The sequence below is a fragment of the Leptopilina boulardi genome, unplaced genomic scaffold (genome assembly GCF_019393585.1).
Source record: "Leptopilina boulardi isolate dan_hultmark-lab unplaced genomic scaffold, ZJU_Lbou_2.1 LbouV2_352, whole genome shotgun sequence".
Lineage (NCBI taxonomy): Eukaryota > Metazoa > Arthropoda > Insecta > Hymenoptera > Figitidae > Leptopilina > Leptopilina boulardi.
This window is the reverse complement of record NW_026137921.1, coordinates 697,586-712,944: the sequence shown is the minus strand read 5'-3', so window position 1 is coordinate 712,944 and position 15,359 is coordinate 697,586. Positions and strand designations below refer to the sequence as shown.

Sequence of the window (15,359 nt, the reverse complement as noted above, 5' to 3'; positions counted from 1 at the left end):
TTGCAACAGTTATATTAAATATAATAATAATAATAGTAATTTTTAATGAACACGCCGTAATTGGTACACTTACCTTAATATAATATAAAAAAATATTAGAAATATAAATAAATATTTCAAAACGCCTTTTCGGTATTTCTTTATTACAAATGAGATACATTTATCTTTTCTACACGTCACTTATAAGACTAAACACATGGAGTCATGCTTTTTCTTTTTGAAATTTGCATATTGCACAAATAATACATTATGTCACACAATATGACGGAAGATCATTTATTATAATAATCTAAATAGGATCTTATAGCGACCGAAATGCCACAAGAGAATATTGCGTTATAAGTCCTAATGGAAGAAAACAGCGATTTTCAATGAAAAATTACAATTTTTTTTGTTCATGTCGTTAAAAATCTTATATATAAAAAAAATATATAAGGGTTACTATGATAGAATATTAAAATTTATAATCTTTATAAAGCAGTCTTTTAATAAATTGTTGCGCATAGAATATTAAAAAAAAAAAAAAAACCTGATGAAAAAATATTTCTATTCTTTGGTCTAAAAAAAAATTTCAAATCTAATGAAAATTTTTTTTCAACAAGTTTCCTTTATAAAAAAAGATCTACGACAAAATTTTTCTTGAATATACATTATAATATCGATAAATTGAGAATGGTTGTCTTCTTCATAAGGGCAGTGCGTTCGACAAATAAATATTAAATAACAAACATTAGTCTGGAATTAACGTTAAGTATTAAGTCTTAAGTCCACGTGCTTTTGTGTACTTTGATAACGTTTTCACTTGGGCAGCTATATAGTGATAATTATTATACACGCACTTTGCGCAAGTCTGACATTATTTACAATTTTTTTTTTTTTTTTTTTTGTCACTAAAGTATATATCTTTATTTCGCAGATTATTGGTAATGAATGATTCAAGACAATTATAACTGTAATAGAAAGATATTAAATTGTCAACTGTAAATAAGAAAAAAATAAAATAAAAAAAAAAATGTTCTGAAAGTGCGTGTAGCGCCAAAAAGCGCAACAAAATTCGGTCACGAGGCAGAGTTTATACGAAGACATTAGACTTTTATATAATAACGGGACAAAAATAAATACAACGCTTCCCTATACTGAAAATATAATACAGAGAAAAGGACTGATACAGTCAGATAACTGATTATCATCAGTATAAAGAACATTTGACACTTTTTCACAAGCACTGTTTCTAATTTTTTAGTTTCTTTTGAAGTTATTTATTTATTTATTTATTTATTTTTTGTTCTTAAACATCTTCACTGTCAGCATATTTTAAATTTGCAGTTTCATCTTCACTTAATGACAGTAGACATCTTTCTATTTCTAAGGGTGCCGCATCCGAAGGCGATGAATCTGATAGAATATTTGATTTCGAACGACGTTCCGGTCCTCCATTCACAAAGTACTTTAGAGGAATTTCTACCTTTTCTTCCCTTGGACATCTCCTGAAAATTTGCATACATATAAATTATAATCCTCAATAAAATTAGGAAAGCAATTTTTTCTAAAACAAAATTCACGATTTGTTCCCTCATAACAAAAGGATATCTCTAGGATATCCATAGGATATCCATATCAATGGTCGATATCCTAGAATGGTCCCCAGGATATCTTGGAATATCCCTAGGATATCCAAACCGCCGGTCTGTGGGACATCAACAGGACATCAATAGGATACCCACAGGATATCCCTAAGACATCTACAAAATATCTATTGGATATTATATCGCAGGATATCCATGGGATATCCCTAGGACATCCAAACCGCTGGTCTGTGGGACATCAACAGGATATCCACAGGATATCCCTAAGACATCCACAAAATATCTATTGGATATTATACCGCAGGATATCCATGGGATATCCCTAGGATATCCAAACCGCCGGTCTGTGGGACATCAACAGGACATCAATAGGATATTCACAGGATATCCCTAAGACATCAACAAAATATCTATTGGATATTATATCGCAGGATATCCATGGGATATCCCTAGGACATCCAAATCGCTGGTTTGTGGGACATCAACAGGATATCCACAGGATATCCCTAAGACATCTACAAAATATGCATTGGATATTATATCGCAGGATATCCATGGGATATCCCTAGGATATCCAAACCGCCGGTCTGTGGGACATCAACAGGATATCCATAGGATATCCCTAAGACATCCACAAAATATCTATTGGATATTATATCGCAGGATATCCATGGGATATTCTCAGGATGTCCGTGGGATATTCTTAGGATATTCACGGGATATTTAATATCTGAACATATATTTTTAAAGGTTAAAATTGTTATGCTAATATAATGAATAATAATATAATAAAAAGAAAAATCTTATGAGCTTCTAATTTATTTTAAATGAAGATTTGAAACGCATTTTTCAAAGTTTTTAAATAAACTCATGCACTTAATGTATAATTAATATTAATAGTTATTCGTTATTTGCGGGGAAGAATTTATATTGTTAAAAGCCAATTTATTTTCTGACAATATTAAGCATATGAATAAAGGAATGAATCACGAATGAGAAAAAAATTAGTTAATAATTTTTCAAATTAAACAACTTTCTCGAAAAAAAAGTTGCATTTTATTTTCTTTATATAAAATTTAATTCACAGAATATTCTCACTCGCAGTCTCATAATGACTTTAAAAACAGTATCCTGAGAATATCTTCTTGACATCCAGAAGATATACTGAGAATATCCTGAAAATATCTGTGGGATATCCTGACGATATCTATGGGATATCCTGATGATATCTGTGGGATATCCTGACGATATCTATGGGATATCTGGAGGACACTTATGAAAGTCTATAGAGATATCCAGAAGATATCCTGTGGATATCCTCAGATATACATGGGATATCGAAAGGATATCCAAACCGCCGATTTTTTTGGATATCCTTAAGTGATCCTTTTGATATCCATAGGACATCCCTAGGATATCTGCGGAATATTATCAATATATCCCAAAATATCTTGTGTTATTAGGGAATAATAAAAAATATGAATGTTAATAATAATAAATAAAAATGTCTCATAATGACTTTAAAAACAGTATCCTGAAAATATCTTCTTGACATCCAGAAGATATACTGAGAATATTCTGAAAATATCTGTGGGATATCCTGACGATATCTGTGGGATATCCTGACGATATCTATGGGATATCCTGACGATATCTATATATGGGATATCTGGAGGACATTTATGAAAGTCTATAGAGATATCCAGAAGATATCCTGTGGATATCCTCAGATATACATGGGATATCCAAAGGATATCAAAACCGCCGATTTTTTTGGATATCCTTAAGTGATCCTTTTGATATCCATAGGACATCCCTAGGATATCTGCGGGATATTATCAATATATCCCAAGATATCTTGTGTTATTAGGGTTTACTTACGCGGATAATGGTGGACAGGACCAGAGTTTAAAATCAGCTCCAAAAAGTTCACCTTCTTCAACAGTCTGTGGCAAATGTATATTTAATGTTTCTGGCAAGAAAATGGACGTTATTGCTCCGGCTACACTTAATGATCCCATTATAATTAGAGGGAGAACTCTTGAATAAACAGCTAAATGCACAATGTAGGGAAATGTTAAAAGACCTATTCCAGCTATAAATGATGCAATCCCCATTGCTTGGGACCTGAGAACAGTTGGCAATAATTCTCCCACAAATACGTAGAAGACTGCAAATGATGCTGCTATTCCAAATTTTCCAATCATTGCTAAACTCACTGTCACCCAAACAGCATCTAATAAAAGTTTAAACTGCTTCAATTTTTTATTTATTAATTATATTATTAAAAAAATAATTGAATTTTTAAAAAATATTAAATACAAATTTTAAATTATAAATGTTCTTTAAATTATAGAAGAAATGTGAGATTATATACCTTCGGGAACAAACATGCATGAAACACATGCTAAACCTCCTAGAAGCATAGTTAGACAAAGAACCCATCGCCTTCCTATTCTATCCATAGCGTACCATGTAATTACGTAGGATGGAATCTCTACTATTCCACCTAAAACAATTTGTAAATGACAAAAATTTTATTGTGATGGTAAATTATATTCAAATTTTATAATACTTGGTTGTGTTATAATCAGTGTCATTTTGTGCTAATTTGATTATTCATGTCAATTATGCTTTTAGATATAGAGAATTAACCTATAGTGTTACTGTATTTCTTGTGACATCACAAGTTTCACAATTCTGATAAATTGTAGGTTAGGTATTATAATCGTTAATTCTTCTGTACATTTGTATCAAAGTATTGAGAAGTTATTTCAATTTTCATTAAGAGGAATTGAATTATTATTGAATAGCTGATAGCATAGGTAGGTCTAAAGCGTCTAAAGTGTTGGCACTAGCGTCACCCAGGTTTAATAATCCGCAAAGAATCTGTAAACTATTTTCTTGACTTTATATAAAATACTGTCTAAAAATTCTGGAAAAATTTTACCATAATTCTTGTTTAATTAGAATATTACATAGAAAAAGTATTAAAAGAAAATTATTGCACTATAATGTATATTCGAGACAGAATTTCTAATTAATAGAATTTTCATTTGTCCGAAATTGCAAGTGTCCAAACAAACAATCGTCAGAAAGATTTGGGCTCGATTTTTAAAATCAACCAATCACAATTTTATAGATAATTTTTGATTGGTTGATTTCAAAAATCGCGTCGAAATCTTTCTGTTGATTGTTTGCTCGGCCACTTGTAATTTCGGATAAATGAAAATTCTATCAATTAGAAATTCTGTTAAGGGTATTGGGAATCTCCCACATAACCCAGTATGGGAAAATGTGTTTTGGTAGTATAGATCTTACTCTAAAACGAGAAAAGATTTTTGTCTAAAATTTTGACGGATGATAGATTAGGGTACAAGGAATCTCGCTGTTTTCAGAAAAATATATAAATTTGCGTTAAATTATTAAAAAATGAAGTTTTAAAAAGTGTCATTTTTAAACGAAAATGAAAAGAAACATGGCGGCGCATACACAGACGTTGCTTGAGTGTGTCAGTGCTCCAGTAAACAGCGCCAATTCGAGCAAGTGGCCGCTGAATGAACTATGATACAACACATTATTTTACTATTTATTGCTTTATTTTTATTATTTTTGCGTTAAGTTATATTAAATGAGTAGAACAGCGAGATTCCTTGTATCAAACAAAATCATTTCTCCAAAATTTTAACCCGAAATCATTTTTTATTTCAGAGAAAGTTTCAAACCACAAAAAAACGTCCTTTGCCCACATACCCTTAAATGATTTTTCGGTTAAGTAAAAATTCTGTAGTATTAAAAATCGGTTTGATGAAAATTCTACAAAATACTAATTTGAAAAAATAAAAATTCGTCTCAAAAATAATTATGACAAATGAAATTCTATAAAATGAAAATTCTTAGTAATGATTTTTAGAACATATTCATGCGTCCCTTTATTTCTTTAAATTGTAATTTTAGAAAAATTCCACTTAAGAGTGTCAAAAGGTCTCTGAAATTCTTTGGCAAAGAGAGACCTTTAATTATCGCCCTATAAAAACAGCACTGAACGTGAAAACATTGATTTTAAAATACTTTTTTTTTAAAAAAAACGGACATTTCTTATATGCAAAATTGACCAAAATACCAAAGATCCTTATCTTATAAATTTTCTAAATCCGAAAAATTTGTGAATCCACACAAAAACGCAATTCCAAAACGAAAAGTAGGAAAGTAATATAATGACAGGTTCATTACGTCCTGACGCCGACAGATGGCGTTTTTGTGAGGATTCGCATAATCTTTCGGATTTAAGAAATTTATAAGATAAGGATCAGTTTTCAGTGTGTAATATTCAACTTTAGAAGGTTAATGTTGCAAAAAATAATTTATAACCATTTCATCTCCTTCAGTACTAAAGAAATATGACATTAATTTCAAATTTCATGACATGTTTGCTAATCTGGGCACCACTTCAGTTTTCACTTAGATTCAGAAATACTCACCTCACATATCGATTGTAAACATAAGAGCTCAGAAAACAACCAAAGAATATGAAATCTTTTCTTATTTCTTTAATCGGAGAAGTTATAAATTTATTATCATTTTTGTAAAGAAATTTTTAAAACTAAGAGTAATTTGTAAACCCTAACATTATTCTTAAATCTTAATTTAACTAAATGCTAATAACAAATACAGAAATAGATTTATTGTTTTGAATAACAACTCTTTGCAAAGTTATGTAGCACGATTTATTATATTTATAAAGCAATTGTTCAACGCTGAGCATTTCTACAAACAGTATTCGTCGCAAGCAATCCGTTTAAGATAAATAACATAGTGACTTTAAGGCTTCTTTCTACATTCTATTCATCCATTTGAATTCAAGTTTCAATTAATTTAATATAATTTCTAAACGTCCAATTAAATTTATTAAGAGAATTGAAAGGTATTTTTTTAAAATTTTTAAATAATTCAATATAGCTAGTCTCTATTAAGAAAAATTAATGAAAATTTTTATTCATATTCCCGTGCAGAAATTGACCCACTTTGTCTTTTTTAAAATAGGTCTACATGGAAAATAATGAAATGTCTGAAAATGCTGATTGTTATTATTTTAAAAATGTCAATAAACTAAGATTTTGATATTTCCTTTTGTAAAAAAAAGATATATTAACAATTAAAGAGAATATATGAACCTCCCAATTCTATAACTCGATCTGCGCTCGGACGATCAGCGTAAAGGCAGTCAGTCGGATCAAAATGTGAAAAAAAGATCCAAAGTTGAAAATAAAAAATTTTAAAAACACTCTCTTCTATAAAATGAAAATGCGCTACTTTTTTTTCTTTAATATTTTTTTGTAAAGTGAATACTGTTAAGAAGTAGAGACAACAAATGAAAAAATTTTTTTTTCTTAATTTCATTGAATTTTAAAACATGAATCGTCATAACTTGGACAAATGTTGACGGATTTGTTTAAAAATTGGAATACAATTGTATTAGGGTGTACTGAAGATGATAAAATGATATAAATATGAAAAGTGACTTTCTGTTTTTAAGTAACTCGTTACATTTAAGTTACTTAATGAAAAAAAGTAACTAGTTACTGTTACTTTTATAAAAAAGTAACTAGTTACTGTTACATTTATAAAAAAGTAACTCGTTACAGTTACAGTTACTTACAAAGTTACATTTCAAGTTACTGAAAAATTATTTTAAAATTTGTCTTATCGAAATTCAATTTTTTTATCAAATGGGAATCAAATTCAAAGGTGAAATATAATTGTAATACATGTATTTATTCAAGTTCTTCACATAGATTTGTATTCATTTTAATAAAAGCATCATCTTTTCTTTCCCCTAAAGTTTTACGTGTAAAAATTTTAAAATTTCCTGGTAATCCAAGTAACCTTATTTGACTGTGATGAAGAATCTGAGAATTGTTCTTCGAATTTTCTCTTTTTTTTTTCTTTCGCTATAGCTGCTTCTAATTCTTTAACGCACCCATGTTTAACCTATCCAGGTATTTATTTATAAAAATTTTTAAAATATTATCATTATTAGAAAATTAGTTTTTATAATCATGGATTTTGTTTGCCATTTTAAGAATTAATTTACAAATCAATTAATAAGGTACAATTTCGACACGGGGTTGCTAAAAATTATTTTTATAAACTCTTAAATAAAAGTCTATATAAAACTTAATTAATTAATTAATTAATTAATTAAAATGTTATTTTAAAAAATCTTGTACCCCACGTGAAAAGGTTCCCGGAATTTTTGCAAAGTGACTCTGGGAGTAGTTCCCAGAACATTCTGAGAACATTCCCGGAAAATTTTTGGTTTTTTCCCAGAATTCATGGAATATTCGTTTCAATCAAGTAATTGATACTCAGGGATGACTCCAACGTACATCATGATGACTAGGAGTCAATTGGACAACTTCTTCGGGGAATTTTAGCTGTAATAAAACAATCGATACTCCAGGATGACTCCAACGTACATCATGATGACTAGGAGTCAATTGGACAACTTCTTCAGGGAATTTTCGTTTTAACCAAATAATCGAGTTTCTATGACAACTCCAACGTACATCCAGATACCCAGGTGTCAATTGGGCAACTTCTCCAGGGAATTTTAACTGTAATCAAATAATCGATACTCCAAGATGACTCCAACGTACATCATGATGACTAGGAGTCAATTGGACAACTTCTTCGGGGAATTTTACCTGTAATAAAACAATCGATACTCCAGGATTACTCCAACGTACATCATGATGACTAGGAGTCAATTGGACAACTTCTCCAGAGAATTTTAGCTGTAATCAAACAATCGATACTCCAGGATGACTCCAACGTACATCATGATGACTAGGAGTCAATTGGACAACTTCTCCAGAGAATTTTAGCTGTAATCAAACAATCGATACTCCAGGATGACTCCAACGTACATCATGATGACTAGGAGTCAATTGGACAACTTCTTCAGGGAATTTTCGTTTTAACCAAATAATCGAGTTTCTATGACAACTCCAACGTACATCCAGATACCCAGGTGTCAATTGGGCAACTTCTCCAGGGAATTTTAACTGTAATCAAATAATCGATACTCCAAGATGACTCCAACGTACATCATGATGACTAGGAGTCAATTGGACAACTTCTTCGGGGAATTTTAGCTGTAATAAAACAATCGATACTCCAGGATGACTCCAACGTACATCATGATGACTAGGAGTCAATTGGACAACTTCTTCAGGGAATTTTCGTTTTAACCAAATAATCGAGTTTCTATGACAACTCCAACGTACATCCAGATACCCAGGTGTCAATTGGGCAACTTCTCCAGGGAATTTTAACTGTAATCAAATAATCGATACTCCAAGATGACTCCAACGTACATCATGATGACTAGGAGTCAATTGGACAACTTCTTCGGGGAATTTTACCTGTAATAAAACAATCGATACTCCAGGATTACTCCAACGTACATCATGATGACTAGGAGTCAATTGGACAACTTCTCCAGAGAATTTTAGCTGTAATCAAACAATCGATACTCCAGGATGACTCCAACGTACATCATGATGACTAGGAGTCAATTGGACAACTTCTCCAGAGAATTTTAGCTGTAATCAAACAATCGATACTCCAGGATGACTCCAACGTACATCATGATGACTAGGAGTCAATTGGACAACTTCTCCAGAGAATTTTAGCTGTAATAAAACAATCGATACTCCAGGATGACTCCAACGTACATCATGATGACTAGGAGTCAATTGGACAACTTCTTCAGGGAATTTTCGTTTTAACCAAATAATCGAGTTTCTATGACAACTCCAACGTACATCCAGATACCCAGGTGTCAATTGGGCAACTTCTCCAGGGAATTTTAACTGTAATCAAATAATCGATACTCCAAGATGACTCCAACGTACATCATGATGACTAGGAGTCAATTGGACAACTTCTTCGGGGAATTTTAGCTGTAATAAAACAATCGATACTCCAGGATGACTCCAACGTACATCATGATGACTAGGAGTCAATTGGACAACTTCTTCAGGGAATTTTCGTTTTAACCAAATAATCGAGTTTCTATGACAACTCCAACGTACATCCAGATACCCAGGTGTCAATTGGGCAACTTCTCCAGGGAATTTTAACTGTAATCAAATAATCGATACTCCAAGATGACTCCAACGTACATCATGATGACTAGGAGTCAATTGGACAACTTCTTCGGGGAATTTTACCTGTAATAAAACAATCGATACTCCAGGATTACTCCAACGTACATCATGATGACTAGGAGTCAATTGGACAACTTCTCCAGAGAATTTTAGCTGTAATCAAACAATCGATACTCCAGGATGACTCCAACGTACATCATGATGACTAGGAGTCAATTGGACAACTTCTCCAGAGAATTTTAGCTGTAATCAAACAATCGATACTCCAGGATGACTCCAACGTACATCATGATGACTAGGAGTCAATTGGACAACTTCTCCAGAGAATTTTAGCTGTAATAAAACAATCGATACTCCAGGATGACTCCAACGTACATCATGATGACTAGGAGTCAATTGGACAACTTCTTCAGGGAATTTTCGTTTTAACCAAATAATCGAGTTTCTATGACAACTCCAACGTACATCCAGATACCCAGGTGTCAATTGGGCAACTTCTCCAGGGAATTTTAACTGTAATCAAATAATTGATACTCCAAGATGACTCCAACGTACATCATGATGACTAGGAGTCAATTGGACAACTTCTTCGGGGAATTTTAGCTGTAATAAAACAATCGATACTCCAGGATGACTTCAACGTACATCATGATGACTAGGAGTCAATTGGACAACTTCTTCAGGGAATTTTCGTTTTAACCAAATAATCGAGTTTCTATGACAACTCCAACGTACATCCAGATACCCAGGTGTCAATTGGGCAACTTCTCCAGGGAATTTTAACTGTAATCAAATAATCGATACTCCAAGATGACTCCAACGTACATCATGATGACTAGGAGTCAATTGGACAACTTCTTCGGGGAATTTTACCTGTAATAAAACAATCGATACTCCAGGATTACTCCAACGTACATCATGATGACTAGGAGTCAATTGGACAACTTCTCCAGAGAATTTTAGCTGTAATCAAACAATCGATACTCCAGGATGACTCCAACGTACATCATGATGACTAGGAGTCAATTGGACAACTTCTCCAGAGAATTTTAGCTGTAATCAAACAATCGATACTCCAGGATGACTCCAACGTACATCATGATGACTAGGAGTCAATTGGACAACTTCTCCAGAGAATTTTAGCTGTAATAAAACAATCGATACTCCAGGATGACTCCAACGTACATCATGATGACTAGGAGTCAATTGGACAACTTCTTCAGGGAATTTTCGTTTTAACCAAATAATCGAGTTTCTATGACAACTCCAACGTACATCCAGATACCCAGGTGTCAATTGGGCAACTTCTCCAGGGAATTTTAACTGTAATCAAATAATCGATACTCCAAGATGACTCCAACGTACATCATGATGACTAGGAGTCAATAGGACAACTTTTTCGGGGAATTTTACCTGTAATAAAACAATCGATACTCCAGGATTACTCCAACGTACATCATGATGACTAGGAGTCAATTGGGCAACTTCTCCAGAGAATTTTAGCTGTAATAAAACAATCGATACTCCAGGATGTCTCCAACGTACATCATGATGACTAGGAGTCAATTGGACAACTTCTTCAGGGAATTTTCGTTTTAACCAAATAATCGAGTTTCTATGACAACTCCAACGTACATCCAGATACCCAGGTGTCAATTGGGCAACTTCTCTAGGGAATTTTAACTGTAATCAAATAATCGATACTCCAAGATGACTCCAACGTACATCATGATGACTAGGAGTCAATAGGACAACTTTTTCGGGGAATTTTACCTGTAATAAAACAATCGATACTCCAGGATTACTCCAACGTACATCATGATGACTAGGAGTCAATTGGGCAACTTCTCCAGAGAATTTTAGCTGTAATAAAACAATCGATACTCCAGGATGTCTCCAACGTACATCATGATGACTAGGAGTCAATTGGACAACTTCTTCAGGGAATTTTCGTTTTAACCAAATAATCGAGTTTCTATGACAACTCCAACATACATCCAGATACCCAGGTGTCAATTGGGCAACTTCTCCAGGGAATTTTAACTGTAATCAAATAATCGATACTCCAAGATGACTCCAACGTACATCATGATGACTAGGAGTCAATAGGACAACTTTTTCGGGGAATTTTACCTGTAATAAAACAATCGATACTCCAGGATTACTCCAACGTACATCATGATGACTAGGAGTCAATTGGGCAACTTCTCCAGAGAATTTTAGCTGTAATAAAACAATCGATACTCCAGGATGTCTCCAACGTACATCATGATGACTAGGAGTCAATTGGACAACTTCTTCAGGGAATTTTCGTTTTAACCAAATAATCGAGTTTCTATGACAACTCCAACATACATCCAGATACCCAGGTGTCAATTGGGCAACTTCTCCAGGGAATTTTAACTGTAATCAAATAATCGATACTCCAAGATGACTCCAACGTACATCATGATGACTAGGAGTCAATTGGACAATTTCTTCGGGGAATTTTACCTGTAATAAAACAATCGATACTCCAGGATTACTCCAACGTACATCATGATGACTAGGAGTCAATTAGACAACTTCTCCAGAGAATTTTAGCTGTAATCAAACAATCGATACTCCAGGATGACTCCAACGTACATCATGATGACTAGGAGTCAATTGGACAACTTCTCCAGAGAATTTTAGCTGTAATAAAACAATCGATACTCCAGGATGACTCCAACGTACATCATGATGACTAGGAGTCAATTGGACAACTTCTTCAGGGAATTTTCGTTTCAACCAAATAATCGAGTTTTTAAAACAACTCCAACGTACATCCTGATACCCAGGAGTGTATTGTTTAACTTCTTCAGAGAATTTTACACGGAGAAAATTTAATTATCACTTTTTATTAAACTCATATGTATTTTTAGTAAATTGACTACTAAAGTGGGGAAAAAACGAGAAGAAGACGAAATTTCTTGTTTAATAGAAGTCTCTTTAACAATATATGACCTCTTTTTTTTCAATATTTAGTAGTCAAGTTAAGAAAAATTCGACGTGGACAGTGGCGTAATTTAAAAGGGTTAGATGAAGCCCCGACTTAATCGCAACAATTATTCATTAACTTTTAATTATATCATAAATAATATTAATGAGGCTTTAATGTATAGGTTATTTTTCTTTTTCTGTGTTTAAAATTTTACAATCCGGTTAGATTATACATTGAAAATACATTTTTTATGAAGTTAGGGGCGCTTAAAACATCAAGTACTCTTCTGAGCATATGTGAGCTTGTCTATGAAACCCCCCCAAAAAAATATATCATGTCATGTACATCTCTTATATGAGAGATTCTTTTTCAATCGCCCCAGCCCAAAAAGTCAATGTTCTGGGATTGGCTTCATACTTTGGTAAATTGTTGTCCGATATGATAGTAATAAATCCCTAAAATATAAACGCATTAAAAAAATATTTGTAAAAAGTAGAGGGGGTTGAAGTTTTGACGTTAAGGGTAACATTGTCATTTTCAAATCCGTATAACTATGACAAAAGTTAATGGATTTTAATTTATCTATAATGAATTCAAATGCATTTTTCACGTACTTTTCAAAAATGTATACAAAATTTAAAAAAAAAAATTTTTGACCCCTTTTTTCAAAATCAACCCTTATTTTTCGATTTTCACCCCTTCGGTAAAGTAAAGTGGGACAACAATAATTTTGTTAGAATCCTAATATTAAATAATCATAAATATTAAATCCAAGTTTATGATTCTTTTAATTATTAAGAATCAGTTTGAAACGAAAATTCCCTTAAGAAGTTGTCCAATTGACTCCTAGTCATCATGATGTACGTTGGAGTCATCCTGGAGTATCGATTGTTTGATTACAGCTAAAATTCCCCAGAGAAGTTGTCCAATTGACTCCTGGTCATCATAATGTTCGTTGGAGTCATCCTGGAGTATCGATTTTTGATAACAGCTAAAATTCCCTGGAGAAGTGTTCCAATTGATTCCTAGTCATCATGAAGAACGTTGGAGTCATCTTGGAGTATTGATGGTTTGATTACAGCTAAACTTCCCTGAAGAAGTTGTCCAATTGACTCCTGGATATCTGGATGTACGTTGGAGTCATCCCGGAGTATCAATTATTTGATTGAAACGAAAATTCCATGAATTCTGGGAAAAACCAAAAAAATTCCGGGAACCTTTTCACGTGGGACACTGTTTAAATTATGCAGGTAAATCCCCTATATTGCAACAGTAAACCAAACGAATACGATGGAACACGAGCACATGAAAAACAGAATGTAAACACTCGGTACAATGCGCAGCATGCAAGCGCAGAGGCCATGTTCTTTTGCTATCACTTTGCGCGCTTTTTTTGAAATACGAAATTATTAAGTTTTTAAAGCAATAAAAAAGTGCAAAGAAAGTAATGAAATAACTTAAAATTAAAAGTTACTATTAAAATAGTAACTAAGTTACGTTACAAGTTACTTTTAAAAAAAGTAGTTACGTTATAAGTTACAAGTAAAGTAACTTTTTCAGTAACTTAGTTACTAATAAGTAGTTACTACCCAACACTGGTTCATATGAACTAATCTTTTAAAAAAAATTTTATTCTTGGAATTTGACCAAAATTTCCTGACAAAACCCCAAAAAGAAGTATTAGATAAAATATGTGTAAGTCATATTGTGGCTGTATGGTTAAAGTACTCGGTTAAAAAAAAATTGAGCAATTTAGAGGAAAACTATTTAAATTTTAAATAACAAACTTACCAATAAAAAAAGCTAAGTAATCAGAGACACCTAGATTCGTCGTATTATACGACAGACCATTATAAACGACCGCATTTGCCACCCAATCAAATGCTAAAATAAAAAATTTTTTCCTGATATTAGGATTTGTTATTAAATCCATTGGGGTTGCGGAAGGTGGTGGTGGTCTATCTTCAGTCTCCATTTCCGGTGAGAATTCCCCACAATTTTTCCCATTACAAGAAACTCCTTGACGTTTTAAAATGTCCATCTAAAAAAAGATCGTTGCTTTAGATTTTAAATTAAACATTTTTTTTTTTAAATTCCATTTTCTCATTACCTCCATTTTTCTAAGAAAATTCGTGGGCACTGTTCTACCATTCATTTTGGCCATGTGCTGGACAATTTCTTCTGCCTCGTCTATCCTATTTTTACTGAGAAGCCACCTTGGCGATTCTGGAATTATCCAATAGTAGCTAAAGAGTAGAATAAATGGAACTGATGTGGCTAATGATAAAGTGTACCAATGCCTCAGGAGATATCCCTGAAATTAATTATAATTACATTTTTAACAAAACTAACAAATTTAATTAGTTTTTATTGTTTTATTTTACGTTATAAATTACAGAAACAAAAATAATAATAAAATTCTAAAAATTATTTTCTTTTTTATAGTATTACGTTAAAACAATAAAATACAAACGCTTTAAATATTATATTATGATTTAGTAAAAAAAATATTTTGTTAGTTAAAATTTTCTTCTTTTTGCCCTTCGACTCTGCCTCAAAAAAACTAAAAATGAAACTACTTAAGCAATCTAAGACGCGTTTTTTTTTTAAAAAAAAAAAAGTAATTCCATTTTCGTT

General features: G+C 32.3%; 1 protein-coding gene across 4 annotated transcripts in view; it reads right to left on the bottom strand.

The window, feature by feature from the left end:
- Positions 1-123: 123 nt before the first annotated feature.
- The window catches only part of LOC127286322 (organic cation transporter 1-like), a 52,241-nt gene continuing 37,005 nt past the window's right edge, over positions 124-15,359 (bottom strand). For 3 of the 4 annotated variants that reach the window (XM_051312711.1, XM_051312713.1, XM_051312714.1), the window contains exons 5-9: positions 14,833-15,036; positions 14,514-14,763; positions 3,964-4,095; positions 3,468-3,822; positions 124-1,487 (exon numbers count right to left, since the gene is read on the bottom strand). In XM_051312711.1, the coding sequence (XP_051168668.1) occupies positions 1,289-1,487; positions 3,468-3,822; positions 3,964-4,095; positions 14,514-14,763; positions 14,833-15,036 (1,140 nt within the window). In that variant the 3' untranslated portion in view covers positions 124-1,288. The remainder of the gene's footprint in view (positions 1,488-3,467; positions 3,823-3,963; positions 4,096-14,513; positions 14,764-14,832; positions 15,037-15,359) is intronic. The other variant, XM_051312712.1, reaches the window with a different exon arrangement.